Consider the following 14,811-nt stretch of genomic DNA (forward strand, 5'->3'; position numbering starts at 1 on the left):
AAAAAGGTTTTATTGTCTTCGGTACCAGAACATTATTTGTGCTAGAATGGCTCTGCAACTCTGACTTACTTTGGCATCAAATTCTGCTCCCCTCCCTAACATCCAGGGCAGCGCCGTAGTTAGTAGCTGCTTCCATCAGTTAAAGACATTGAGAAACCTGATGTCCTCATTATCTTCTAACCATAAACGTCTCTTTTAAGCATCACCTCCCAAACATCCGGCCTTAGAAAATGAGACCATATCCAATTTGCTGAAAGGCCCCTCTACTGGCTTACTTTTCAATGCCGTACTGGCCAAACCCCTTCCTATCTCACCAACATACTCACACATTACATCTCTGATGGGGAGCTGAGAAGCAAGAAGCAGTTTCTACAAAAAACCCTTTTCCCTCCGTTTAAACTGATGTCCACAGGAAGATGGACTGTTTCTCATTAAGTCCTCCTCTTCTGGAACTCTACCTATAGTGTTTAGGCAGATTCTCTCTTTAGAAGTCTTCAAAACATTTCTGAATATGTGTTTTATTCAAGACATTGTGCAAAGAGAACCCTGAATTGGTTACACATTATAGGTGCATTCATGTCACCCAGGTTGTGTGCAAGAAGATGCGGGAGGGTCCATCCATTGTGTTACTTTGTATCTGTGAGTACTCGTCTGTGGAGGGAGTGTCTTTTGCGCGTGTGTGTGTGTGTGTGTAAACACATATATATAAAGTCAAATGTGTTCTGTTGGGACTGTATAAAATGTAGTAGACACACCTCCGGTAGGGAAGTTTGCACTCACTATGGAGTATGCAGATGTTTGCACTTAGAGTGGAGAATGTGGATGCTCACATTAATTGTAGTGAACGTGAAAAAACCCTGTGATGAAATAGGGAAGCTCACACTCTCTTTCACCAGTGGAAGATCTGTAGCAAAACGTTGAAGCTGTTGTGGGACTGTCAAAGCTCACACTGATTGATTAACATGGAAGGTTCTTGGAGAGATGTGGCCACTCACGTTTACTGTGGTGAATGTGGAATCTTACATCTACTGTCGTGAATTAAGTCTTATATTGATAAGGTCCTTCCTAAGAATGTGATTTACATCGCACCTGCACAACTCCTTGGGTTGGCACTAGATTGCACAGCACCTCACCTCAGTGTTGTCCTGCCTCCTTGATGATGTCTACCTATCATTGCCATCAGGTGTTCAGTTATTGGTGCTGTGGAGAGTGAGCTGGCAGACTCAGACCCAGTGGGCTGAGGGCTTTTACTAATAAACTATCTCCCAAGAGGCAATTGTTGATGAAGACCAGTATAAAAGTCATGCATTAGTTTACAACTGGGTGTCTGCAGCCACCCTGCGAAGGTCTCTGCATGACAGGAGAACAGTCTGTAGAGAAGGAAAGTGGCTGACCAAGACTAGTGTACCAGCACTGAACACCAGCAGAATAAATGGATAGGCCATTAGGAGTTAATTGCTGATACCCATGTTCTTCCAGTGCTCAGACCTGAAAGGGATAGACTGCTTTGGCATGGCAATCATGGAAATCTTTATTGGCCATACTCGTTTCTACTCCATCAAGGAGTACAAATATAAGTATTTTCAGGATTCTGGGGTGGTAGAGGGGTCTACTTCCAAGCTTCTATCAGTGGGGATTTCTCATGGCTTTGGAGCCAGGGTGTCTTATGCCTAGGCTTTACCACCGCTACTGTTCCAATGGGAGGTTGACCTGGCATAGCAGACTATATTGCTAGCGTACGTGCTATGCTAGCACTGTGTGTCTATGGATGGATAGTACTTCTGTAGCACTAAATTACTTCACATAATTTGTGCAATTTCGAGATTGTGTAAATTGTAGCCCAGAACAGTGATTGTCTTGTCTAGAACATGCAGACCGTGCGTCAGAAATGAGTTGGGAATTGGAGAGGTCTCGGAGTCAACACACAGTGGTGTTAGACTTTCTTCCTCTCCCTCTGTCAATCAGCCATTGGTCCAGTGCAGGGCCTCTTGTGCTGCTCCTTTGAAACATTTAGCTCTACCATTATTTTTGTCATTCTGTCTTATTCATGATGATCATGTTTCCTTCATTTTGTTTTACAATAACTTGTTTGCTTTTACCCTTTTTTTTTATTTGCCTTCTATTAGGTCTGACTATGATGACTGGAGACCAGCCCTAGCCAGTTTGCTTCAGCCCATTCCGTTCCCGAAAGAGTAAGTTGTTGCTTCAACCTCTGTGGTTGCCTGACTTCTGAAGTGACTTTGTTTCACATTCATGATCTCCTTGGCTCCTGCACACTCTTGTAACGCTTCGGCTATCTCCTGGTAATCATCATTACTCCGAGTCAAAGTCTTCCTCGTCACAGTATAATAATATTAATCCATATTTGTAAAGCAAAAACATATCACCCCTTAAGATTTCAAGGTGCTGGGGCCCATCAGGGAGATTAAGTGAGCTATTGCCCAGGGTCACATGATGCTGAGCTGAGGTGCCGCCGGGGTGCCAGGATCGAACCGTGAGCCCCGGTCTCCGGAGTCAGCACTCTGGCCGCTGCACCACACCTCTCACCACAGTCCTACTTCTGACCCATTTGTTCCAGCCAGTATTTATTGCGTGCCCCCTATGCATTTATTCCCATTTCATCAAATAGGATGAGGAGGAAATGAGAAGCTTTTTACAACCATATGGTTGTAGATAAACTTTTTCATAACAAAAAGATTTCTGCAGAAAGCTAGGGGTATATCTTAATTTGAGGGTCTGGGGCAGAAATTGCCTATCTCTGCGGTGTGGGCTCAACCTTATAGAGTAAGGACTGGGGTGAGTTAGACAGACAAGGGGAAAGAATAGTTTGTAGTGTGCACGAGTGTGCAAAGCTTAGGCTGTTGGGTCACGCCTGCCACCGCCTCTACTTCCCAAGCCTGGACCCTGAAGAGAGTGGCCGGCTGCCAATAGCAAGCGAGGAGTCTGAGGCAAACCACGAGAGCGAGAAGAATGTTTTGTCAACACCACAAACATAAAACGTTCAAATGACTTTGTTTTGATGGAAAAAAGAAACCACTCTGCAATCCCGAGGACAGCAGAGATCCCTTGGAAACCTATTACTGAAAGCGGTTGTTGAGAAAATACAAACCTCAAAGGGCGAAAATTACCAAGTATAATTGTGCCATTTGCCAACTTATGGGGCCTCCTGGGACCTGGTCCCTGGAGGGGGCGCAGATCCTCTGTACCTGAGCCAGGGCCGGGGTTTGTCAATAAAAGATGGCGTCATGCGTTCGAATCTGCTCTTGACCCCAACCCTAGAGACTCCTTGCACTGTGCCGATGATGCAACGCTCTGCAGAGCCGCCATTAATTGGCTTCTTTACAGCACGTTAATTACAGTTGCGGCGCTCTTATCTGATGCTGTCGTTAATGAGTACACTTGAGTCTGTGGAAAGCCAGGTTATGTCATTGCTAAGAGCAGCAGTACAGCAAGGGCAAGGTGTGCTTCCTCACAAAGTGCCCGTGTTGTAGAGATGCAGAGATGCACAGCAGGCACACGTTGCTAGAGCCCACTGTGTGCACTTTACAGAAAAGCACTTCACAAATCGAGGATTCACTGAGGGCACTGTGGGCATACGCCATTCCAAGGGCGACTGTTTGCAGAATGCAGGCATGAATGCTAAATTTCCACTGAGTGCATGTACTTCACATACCCAGAGTCCACTGCGTGCACTTTCTGGTATTCTGGAATTCTTTGCCTGTTCCAAGAGTTCTCTGTGATTAAGTGTGATACATTTGTGTCTGTGTACTCAGAGGTATTTGTTCAAACTGCTGATGTGAACCTCCTGGGCCCAGAATCCTCTAGCAGCACTGCTCTGGCATGCACAACATGCACTCCTCATAGCCATCGTCCACTGCGTGACCTCAGCTTAAATACACTACACATGCCTAATGACCACTATGTGCACCTTGCAGTTATACACACACCACATCCTCAAAGTACATTGTGTGCACTCCTCTGGCATGCATGGCACCTACCCAGCTCCTGAGCACCCCTCTGGCATGCACCCAGCTACCCACTTCTAACAGAAAACCACTGGAATTCATCCCAGTTACCCAGAGTTTGCTCTGTGTATTCTACTCGCATGAACATTGGATGCCCTGTATCCCATGTTCAAACCGCTGGCATACACCCAATTTCTAATCCCATGTTCAAACCGCTGCCATACCCCCTAGATTCCCAGAATCTTCAAGGATAAGGCCAGCGACTCTCTCACAGCCAATGAACCATCACACATAAGAATAAAAACCCCTATTACCATACCAATAAATAAGCAGTCTCATATCAGTGTACAACCAATAATGTGGCATTCCACATTTAATGACACGTTAATTGGGGTTTATCTAGAAGAATGAGACCCAACCATAGGCCAATGGCAACCTGTGTATGTTTGACCTACATGGGTTGATCAATCTTAAATATGCTCCTTGGAGCTCTCTTTCCTTGGAAGCTGGGCATGTTTTGCCATACCATTAGCAAAGGAATAATAAGGCCTGAAATGTAGACTTTCATAAATATTGTGTGGAAAATGAAGAACAATTAGGACAGAGTCACCAAAATAGATTGTATTAACATTTATTTAGTTAAGAGAGGAAAGATAGCTTGTCGGTAATGGACATTTTTCCTCTTTTGAAAGGTTGTGGGAGGTTCAGCGAGTCGAAATGTGTGCGAGGTTCAGCCAGTTGAAATGTTGTAGAATGGACATTTTTGGAGTTACAGTTGGTTTAATTTAACAATTTTGGAAACTAAGGGGGAGAGTGAGGTATGGCAACATTGAGACAAACAAATGGGAAAATTATGGCACAAAAAATCTATTGTGGGCATTTAAAAATAATAAACTTTCCAAAGAGAAGGCTTGTTACTATGGGATACTGCATTAAGATGAAGATGTTACTGATTACTGGGGGAGGGAAGGATATTTTATTCCAAGGGGAACAATACTGATGGGTAAGTATACAAGATAAGCATAAAATGCAGTAAACCTTGTTAACAAAAGACAGGCATTCTTCAACTCGGAAGTGTTTAACTTTGGCCTAGAAGGATAGTGCAGTGCCAAATTTTCTGAATAATCACTGGCTCTGCAAATTACTTCAATTTAGAATAATTATACATAAATGTATTTCATATATTTATTCTGAAAAGTTGGCATGGTTCTTGACCCCATGAACCAGTGGTGGACACTGCAGATTTAACTGTTTGAAAGCTTTTAGTTCTTGCTTCCATCCAGCTCATTAACTTTTATCTGATCCAGACCTGGTTAGAAAAAAAACAAATGAATGCTTCTGCCCTGGACCATACCACTTGTGGTCACATGACCACATGCATTCTTTCCAAAGGGAACACCAAGGATCTCATCTTGGTTGCACAGTATCACCCTGCCTAGGTACATTATCGGATGACTGGTGACTAGATAGAGTATCTTGCCATTTCATTCATTATATCCCCTTACCAACCCTGATACATGGCCAGCCCAATGCAGTGCTAATCTCCACATGATTGTTCAGAAACCCCCCCATCAGTATAATCCAACAACTTCTCATCTGCCACAATGGACAATAGACCGTTCTTGGCACTCACTGTATTTTATGACCCATTCCAGGCTGCCATGCTCCTCTCCCAAGCTTCCACTGCCAAATAAACTAACACGAATCCAAACACTTCACTCCTTGTTGCACATGGAAACATAGCAATAATAAAAGATCTGTCCACAAACTGTAAAAGGCATGTCCAAATCCCAGACACCTCACAGCCCTCAAGGCTGACATTCGCTTCAAAATCTTTTTAGAAGCTAGCAACAAGGTCAAAGCCACAAAGCTACTAAACACCAGAACAACCACACCATAATTCTCAGATCAATCACTCAGTATACGAATCCTTAGAGATCGCCTGCCATTTCATTCACACAATCAACACCTGAAGGAAGACCATCAATGTTAAAAATGTACAGTAAGACAATCCATGTATACCGCCTCACAGCATCCACACCTATCACCCTTCCAACCCCTAGCCATTAAATCCGTTGACCATATTGTCACATCACCAAAAGCAACCACATACAAAGATGCAATTCTCCCATCACCCGTAATCAGGACCCTCACTTATGAAGCTCTGAGTTGCTTCTACAGGCAGGTTTACCTACTCACCCAAAACTGGCTAAACTTTTTTCCCCCCACAAAATCTCACCCGAGCCAGGTTACCAATCTTTCCTTCTTAAGAAATGTTCTTTAGAGGGCAATCACCATCAAGCTCCAGACGCAGACCATCACAGACTGCTTTGGATCTTCTAGTCTGAATTCCATCCCTGATGTAGCACTGAAATTGGACCACTAGAGGTTGAAATCAGTGTTTTACTTCTACCTGTGTTTCCAGACCTGTCAGTGATCTTTGGCATTGTTGTTAGCCACCGCTGCTCCAATATATGCATCTCAGCATGGTGCTTGAATGGTGAGCCTCCTATTTTCTCAGGGAGACAAATTTGTTCTGAGAGTCTTGTGTAGTTGACTTCCAATCTTTCCATTCATATGTGGTGTCTACCAGGATTACAGGCTCATAACCTCATGCATCTATTTATTTATTCAGCAAGGCATTAGTATGTCAACTAGAAATGCAGTACATAGCAACATAATCACTGTACAAAAGATAATATACAGTTTGCGTGGTAATTGACAGATTTTGGTGCTAGATGTTGAGTGAGAGCAAAGTACAGGTGGGAAAAATAGTTAACAGAAGACAGTCTTGACAGCTTAGTACACATACTAAATGGTCAGTCCACGGAACACTGAGGAGTCCTGCTTGCACAGGACACCTCCCTTTATCGATATGCCAGTGTAATACAACTGTACTCTAATTCGTCAACAATAACTCCTATTGTGTTGAGATACCGTCCTTATGTGGGTGTCAAACACCAGCTTGAATCGCCACCAGACCAAGACAAATATTATGCTCATCAATGGCCGCACAATTCAGCCCCAGATGCAATGGCTGAACGTTAAGAACCATTAAGGCTGCTGTAGCCAGTTTTGGTGGTTGCAAATCTATTCTTTAAGGATCACATGAACAAGAAAGCCCATAGAGTCTGTATGCTCAAATAAATCCTGCCTGCCTCTCAACTTCCACTAAACTGTGAAAGCCCTTGTCCTCGCCCTGCATCAACAATGACTATATCCCTGCTAGCAGATCTCCTGGATATAACCCACACTTCAGTGAAAGCTGTCCCCTGAGCACCATTCTACATAGATTTCGACGTCTGCTCACCAAGCCCCTCAAGACTCCCCCTACTGCTCGCCTTCCCATGCTATTCAGACATTCTGTAAGGAACTCAAAACCTGCCACCTCTCTTGTTTAGCTGTCAACTGAGGGACCCCACCAGTCTGTCTTGACTAACACCCCCTTGTCCCTTGCCCTGGCTCCTGATTTCACCCTTCCGCAAGCTCTGCAGAATTATTTTGTATGTGTACCGCTCAAACCATACTACTGTGCACTCTCTAGCCTGCATGCCTGTGGAGTATATTACAGTTGTAAATTGGGTCTGGATGCATGCAATATAAATACACCCAATAAAATAATACATAAAACATCTTTTTGCTGTGGAAATGTTAAAGTGAAAAGTAGATATTTAGAATTCTGTGTATGGTAACTTGATTTCTTATAGAATATATATAAAATACATCTAGCAGGCATACCTATAATTGGGAAATGTATTTGGTTTTGTAAGTAAATGCTGCTCTTTCCTTTCATTGCAGGGCTCTTGCACATGAAATGTTTACCAAGTAAGTGTTCCCATAACTGCATGTCTTTGGCCCATGACTAAAGCAGTAACTTATGAATTGTTAATACTGTTGATTGCTGGGGAGGTATCACAGTTGCAGGGATAGAATGCGAGTTACAGCTGCACACATCCTGCTACCAGAGGGTTCTCGTTGGGTGGTCCAGTTTTTAGGAACACGGTCCAAAACTGTAATGTGTGTTATTTCACTGTTTCAAAGGGGAGTTGAGGCTGGGCCAGGTGTGATGGCTCAGTGGACAATCCTCCCCCACCGGCAACTGTATTTAACCGATGCTTGCAGGTACCATTCTGGTTGCTCCACTCAGCCTTTCATTCCTCTCAGGTCGATAAAATGAGTATTGTTGAATATACGAACAATAAAAATCCATTATGTGCTAACGGCACCAAGAAACTTCGCAGGGCTGAATGTACACAACATAAATATTGCTATTATGCTTGAAATTGATGTCTTGCCAAAAAACTCTTGTAATATGTGCAAAATGGGCTCAGACTAGCAACAATTGTTGAGAGGTTCCCGTGTACTATGCAGATCTCGTGGTGCAAGTGTGTAATCTTTTGTGTCGCATATTCTTCTGGTTTTGGAAATACTAATAAGTAAGTCATTTCTTACATATGCAGACATAAATGCTATGTGTGTGTATTGATGCACTAATTGCTGTTTGATCTGATTGACTTGCAGGGACCTGAAGTATGTAATTCAGAGATTTGCTGAAGACCCAAGGCAAGAGGTGAGCTTCGGCCAGACGCTTGTCCAATAACAAGTGATGAATGTGGGTGCTGGGGTGCTGGGAAGCTGTGTTAGTGAAAGGGCTGCGTGCCACCTTTGTCCTTGACGAAGATCTCAGTGCCTTGTAGGATAATATGGGATAGCATAAGAGACACTGCATAAAGTAGACATCATCACTGAACAGGTGGGACATCATAGACATCCAAAGATGTCGTTCAGATATTATTGCCTGGGCCATTAGGAGGGACCTTCTGCAGTGCCGTAGCCTCGGCCGTAGGAAGTGATTGAGATCTTTGAAAGTGATGTGACATAATCACCTGCTAAAACGTGCACTGAGTTAGGGAGCCTGCCTTCTTCTCGGTGGTCAGTGTGGTTTACTATATAGGGCAGCAATGCCACGATTTACACAGCCCAACTTTCCCAAAAAGCAACAGGTTCTGAAGAAGGATTCAGGACATATTTCAGTATTTTCATGGTGTGCAAATCCTAATCTTTAAAGGTCAGGCTTCAAAAGAGAAATTTGGAAAATGCTGGCCATCTGGTGCATTTCTGAGCACATTTTCATTTAAAAAGTCTGAAAACCCATAGGTGGTAGAAGTAATTCAGAATGACCTATCATATTTCTTCAAGTCCGCATTTCACTTAGTTTAATTTTCCCATCCTGACCTTTCAACTAAATGCTCAGTCATATGTTGTAATTGAGACTCTCTATGCAAGGTGTACCGGTGAGTAATACATTTCATAGTCTTGGGCTATAGACAGCAGAGCTAGACAGACTTTACAGCCTGCAATAGCATCAGAATAGCTAGCTCATTTTAAAAGCCCTTGCAGGTTCGGACAGCAGGCAGGTTATACCAGTGAGTAGAAAGTATCTTGAGTAGACTTCCTTTCCTCTTTGAGAGGGAGGAACTTCTTCTATAGCTCTTTTTTGTAGTAGGACTGGCACCTCTCTGCGGAGCAAGCTCAGCTGGTGAGGGCAAGAGCTCTTTGGAGGAATGCTTTTCGGGAGCGCACGGAAACATAGCCTGTATCCATTGCGCAGTATATTCAGCAAATAAACAAGAAAAGAGAGGTCAGAAGAGGAAGCCACTGATCAAGCCTTTCCTCTTGTGGTGGTAGAGGACTGCTGGTGACCTCCTCTACCTCTGTTGGATTTGCCTCGGAACTGGGATTTTCCTTGATTCTTATTCTGGGACCACTGAGGGGTTTGAACCATCTGTTTAGCCCCTCTACCCCTGTTGGACCTAAAGCGACGTTTGAATTCTTTTTTCTTCTCCAAACCCACCGCTTTTACCGTATCCAGTTCAGTCTTCATACGGGTCATCTCTTCGTCAGCATGTTCTCCGAAGAGAGAGGAACCCGAAAAGGGAAGATTAAGGATGCGATGCTGAGCATCCGGCTTCAGCCCTGTGAGGCGCAACCAAGCCGACCTCCTGGCACAAACCCCATGTGAGTAGGAATGTGCCGCAAGCACTTCACCGTCCGCTGCTGTGCTTATCAACTGGTTCGCCACCAGACATCCTTCTGTCATAGTTTCTTCGGAGTCCTTCTGGTCTTCCTTTGGCAGTTTGGACTTGAACCTTTCCATGGAGTCCCATAAGGCTCTGTCGTATCTACCCAGCAGTGCGGCCGCACTGGAGACCTTCAGTGTGGAGGCAGCTGAATTGCAAACTTTGCGACCCCACGAATCCTGAGATTTGCTGTCCTTATCTGGTGGGACTGAAGAGGAAGCAGCAACTGCATGCGTCTTCCTCGCCGCTGCCACTATCACAGAGTCTGCTGGAGGGTCAGACCTTACAAAAACTGGGTCAGAAGAAGCCGGTTTGTATTTCTTCTGTATGCGGGCTGGCACCGCTCTGATGGCTGCTGGAGTTAGGAAAACGTCCTTGACCGGATCCATAATCCCCGGGACTAAAGGCAGCAGTGGACGAGAGATAGATTTTTTGTGCAAAGTTTCAAAAATTACTGTCGTAGTAACCTGGGGGACAGACATTTCAATGCTCCGCTTCTGAGCTCCTCTTTGCAGGACATCCAGATAAGTGCCGATGTCATCCACTGGAGAGGATCTAGAAGTAGGACTATCCGTCAACGTGGGAGAGTAATCCATCTTGGAAGACCTGGTAGAAGAGGTAGATGAAGTAGACGGAGTTCTTCGACGTCTACGGTGAGCACTGTGCCTCCTCTCACGTGATCTTCTTGGATGCTCTTCTCTTCTAGGAGAGCGAGATCTGACCGGATCCTGTCTTCTTGGTGAACAGGATCTGACAGGATCTTCTCTGGGAGATCGGGACCTCACCGGATTTTCCCTTCTGGGAGAGTGAGATCTGGTTAGTCTTCTCACAGGTGATTTGTCTGCTTGGCGCCTGGGAGGACTGCGCCTGTCCACTTCTTCTACCAGTCTCTGGAGAGGAGATCTGTGTTGCGGACTGACGTACTCGTGCATACGTTTGGTCGCCCCTGATTCTCACCAATGGTCCAATGACTTGTACCATCTGGGTGACAGTCTGATCTCCGCAGCCGACGGATCTGGCTGACGCACAGGAGATCCGAGGACAGGACTTCTGGACCTTGAGGATGTAGTTGAGGAGCCAGAAGCCTGTGAAGTAGAATGACGAGAAGCTGACTCCGTAACCATGATCACAGATTTTCTTGACGACGATCGAGCCCTTTCTGAATATCTCAACATCGAGCGTTCTGGCGTCGTATGTTTTTCTCTCGACGTCGAACGCCTCTGGGGAGTCAGCGGGTCCAACAATCTCGACTTCGAATGCCTCGACGGCGATCGATGCGAGGATCTATGGTCTCTCGACGTCGAACGGCGATGACCAGCCGTCGACGGAGCCCTCTCTCTCGACGTCGAACGGCGATGACCAGCCGTCGACGGAGCCTTCTCTCTCGACGTCGAACGGCGATGACCAACCGTCGACGGAGCCTTCTCTCTCGACGTCGAACGGCGATGACCAGCTGTCGATGGAGCCCTCTGTCTCGACGTTGAATGTCTGTGCGACGACGGCGGAGGGGTATTGGTCACCCTCGACGCCGAACGTCGACGAAATGCCGACGGAGACTGCGTCCTCGACGCCGATCGATGTTTTACTGTCGACGGTGGAGGGGTCTTGGTCCTCGACGCCGAACGTCGTTTCTTAGACGACGGTGGAGGAGTCACACTTCTCGACGCCGGTCGTCGCTTGGATGACGACGGCGGAGGAGTGACCTCCCTCGACGCCGATCGTCGCCTGGTTGACGACTGCGGAGGGGCCTTGGATCTCGACGCCGACCGTCGCCCGGTTGACGGCGGCGGAGTTACATTCCTCGATGCCGATCGTCGCCCGGTTGACGACGGTGGAGGGGATTTCGGCGACGGAGCTGGATCCTTCGACGTCGTCGACGTACCTGTTCTTCTTTTCAACGGCGAGCCCGCCGTCGACGGTAGTTTTGAAGACAAACGACCCACCAGTGGTTTTTTCTCAGCGCCAAGCCTTACGCCGAAGCTGAAGGGTGGGAAGACTTCTCTTTTGAAGATGTTCTAGCCTTCTTGGAACCCTTCTTCACCGGAGACCTTCCTCTGGATGACCTGTGAGCCAGGCCATAGATGCAAATTCTCTCCCTGTCTTTGAGAGTTCTTCCTGACAGGTGCTTGCAGTGAGGACAGGTGCCTGGATCATGTTCTTCAGGCAGACACAGGATACAAACGTCGTGGCTGTCTGATTTTGCCTTCTTGTTGCCACAAGAAGGACATTTGTCAAAAAGTGAAGGCATTCTCAGCTGAAAATGCTCACCAAACTGACTGAAAAAGACAGTTTCTTACTTTACTAGATGTAAAATGTCAAAGTAGAAAAAGTTGTTCAAACTGAAGTAATTTTCTGTCAGAAAACAGAAATTAGTGGAGCTGTGTTACCAGGATCCTTCCTGAAGGAGCCGGAAAGAACAACTGACCTAACTGTCACCCCTGAGGCATGATGGGATACCGGGGGTCATGGGTGCCTTAAAGGCACAGTGTCAGTTTTTTGTATACAGCTACAGGTTAGCTTTTCAGTCTTTTTAGACTGTGTGTTTGCAATGCAGCCTGGGAGCTTTCTATGCTTTCAGTGAGTTATAAGAATTTCTACTGCTGCCTAAGCATTAAAACAGTTTCTAAACAATCTTTGGTGTTGTTTCTCATGTTTCTAATGCATATTATTCATGTATGGTGGAAATTCTTCACAGCATATTTCAGCTGTGGTGTGATTGGGCCGCTATTGCATGTTTTAATATATATATATATATATATATATATATATATATATATATATATATATATATATATGTATGTATATATATATATATATATATATATATATATGTATGTATATATATATATATATATATATATATATATATGTGTATATATATGTGTATATATATATGTATATATATGTGTATATATATATATATATATATGTATATATATAAGTATATATATGTGGGGCACATATGATATAGTGTTTCCGGGGTCCCGCTCATGGGCGGAAATATTCCAATGCTTATTACTTTTGATGAGGATCCCCTGGAAGAGAACTACTGAGAACAATCTGGTCACCATCTAAAGAATTGTTGACTAATGGAATCCAGTTATCAAGTTCCCTGGTTCCAAAAGAAGATAAGGAAATAATGGAAGGAGTATTGGTAAGTCTCACAATAGCTTAGATAATGGCAATAGCTTAGATAATGGCAAAGCAGTTATCACCACAAAGATTATCTTCTGTGCTGTACACTAACTGTGCCACCTTGGAAATCATCATGAAGGGGGGAAAAAGGGAGTTCCTCGAAAAGAGATCAATCTTTAAGTAATGTCTCTAGTGCTGTTGCCTCGGCACCTGGTTGCCAGTTTAAGAATGAAAGGAGTTGAGCCTTGAGATAAAGACAGAAAGATCACTGTTCTATAAATGTGGCTGCTGAGCTGAACTAGCTCAATCCTATTTGTAATTTCTTCCACATATCTAGTCTGGGACTATACATTGGCCTCTGCACTGGAAGGATCTAGTAGCTGTACCACATGGATGGTAATGCCTATGTTCACACATGAGTTCCAAAACAATTTAGATTGTTCTACCAGACAAGTACCTACCCCAGATGATTCAGGCAGTGAATTGGGAAAACAACTCCGCTTTTAACCTACACTAGCAACATTTGCCCTTCGTTGTACTTTTAAAAATGAAAGATCGGCTGGAAATATTGATATCCATATATTCTTGATGTAGGGTCAGGTTCCACATGTGAACAAGTAACTGCAGTGAGGCTCCCCACTCAGTCTGGCTGCTGCTGTGCTCCATAATATCTGGTTAAAAGTTACTCTGTCAACATTTGAGAAAGAGAGAAGGTCTTTGAAAGCTAAGCCAACCTCTAAGAAAGGGATTTTATACTCTTCAAATGCTTTGTAGTATATTGTAGCACACATGTGCTGGCCAGACTCTGTGTGTGGCTTTGTTGCGGTATGCATTGATGTGTGAAGTAGCTGTGTGTATGTGTCCTGTGTTTGGCTGTAAGACAGTTTACATTGATGTGCCAGGCAGGCTGTGTCGATATGTTCTGCTACTAAGGATGCACTCCTTGATCCAAGTTGTGAATACATATGGTGACATGAGTGCATGCTGGAGAATGTGTGCATGCATTTGATGGAAAATACTTAATTTTTTTCACAGCGAAGACTTGTGTCTAAGCTTCCCTTTACATTCTGTTTCAGGTACACTCATGTTTGCTGAGCGTGCGAGCTGGCAAAGACGGTTGGTTTCAGCTCTATAGTCCCGGTGGAGTGGCCTGTGATGACGATGGAGAACTTTTTGCCAGTATGGTACGTGTCTGCAATAACGTGAGTTTTTATTCTTTGCTACAAGTATAGTAGTTAGTCTAGTTGACCACTAATGGAACTGTTACACCAAAGCCTATATATTAATGGTATAATGATTACTGGTGCCCTCTTTCTGTAAATTCTTCCTTGAGACCACAGTATGAAGAGCTAAACTGTGTCCTGTTGTGAAAAACGATCTGTTCCCATAACCATTGTGCAAGCTTGGCTTAGGGGACGTACTAGTCTCTTTATTCTAGGGGTCCATGTATGTGCATATATAGTTATTTTCCTTTCCCCATCTGAATTCTGGATTCTTCAAAATGTGAGGGGCCGTAGAGGTCACTTTCATATTGAGCTCTCATTTGATCATAGGTTTGACCCATTCTTTGACACTTAACAGCCTCTTATTTTAGGGCTAATTAAATGGCAAGGAATGGAATCTACAGAAAG

The 14,811-nt window shown here is 44.5% G+C and overlaps 1 protein-coding gene across 4 annotated transcripts in view; it reads left to right on the forward strand.

The window, feature by feature from the left end:
* CMIP (c-Maf inducing protein) overlaps positions 1–14,811 on the forward strand; it is a 511,919-nt gene that overhangs the window by 417,872 nt on the left and 79,236 nt on the right. For 2 of the 4 annotated variants that reach the window (XM_078669852.1, XM_078669854.1), the window contains 4 exons: positions 2,127–2,192; positions 7,764–7,790; positions 8,487–8,535; positions 14,257–14,364. In XM_078669852.1, coding sequence (XP_078525978.1) covers positions 2,127–2,192; positions 7,764–7,790; positions 8,487–8,535; positions 14,257–14,364 — 250 coding nt within the window. Of the gene's footprint in view, positions 1–2,126; positions 2,193–7,763; positions 7,791–8,486; positions 8,536–14,256; positions 14,383–14,811 lie in introns of all 4 variants that reach the window. The other 2 variants (XM_078669853.1, XM_078669851.1) reach the window with 1 other exon arrangement.

The sequence above is a fragment of the Lissotriton helveticus genome, chromosome 12, assembly GCF_964261635.1.
Source record: "Lissotriton helveticus chromosome 12, aLisHel1.1, whole genome shotgun sequence".
Lineage (NCBI taxonomy): Eukaryota > Metazoa > Chordata > Amphibia > Caudata > Salamandridae > Lissotriton > Lissotriton helveticus.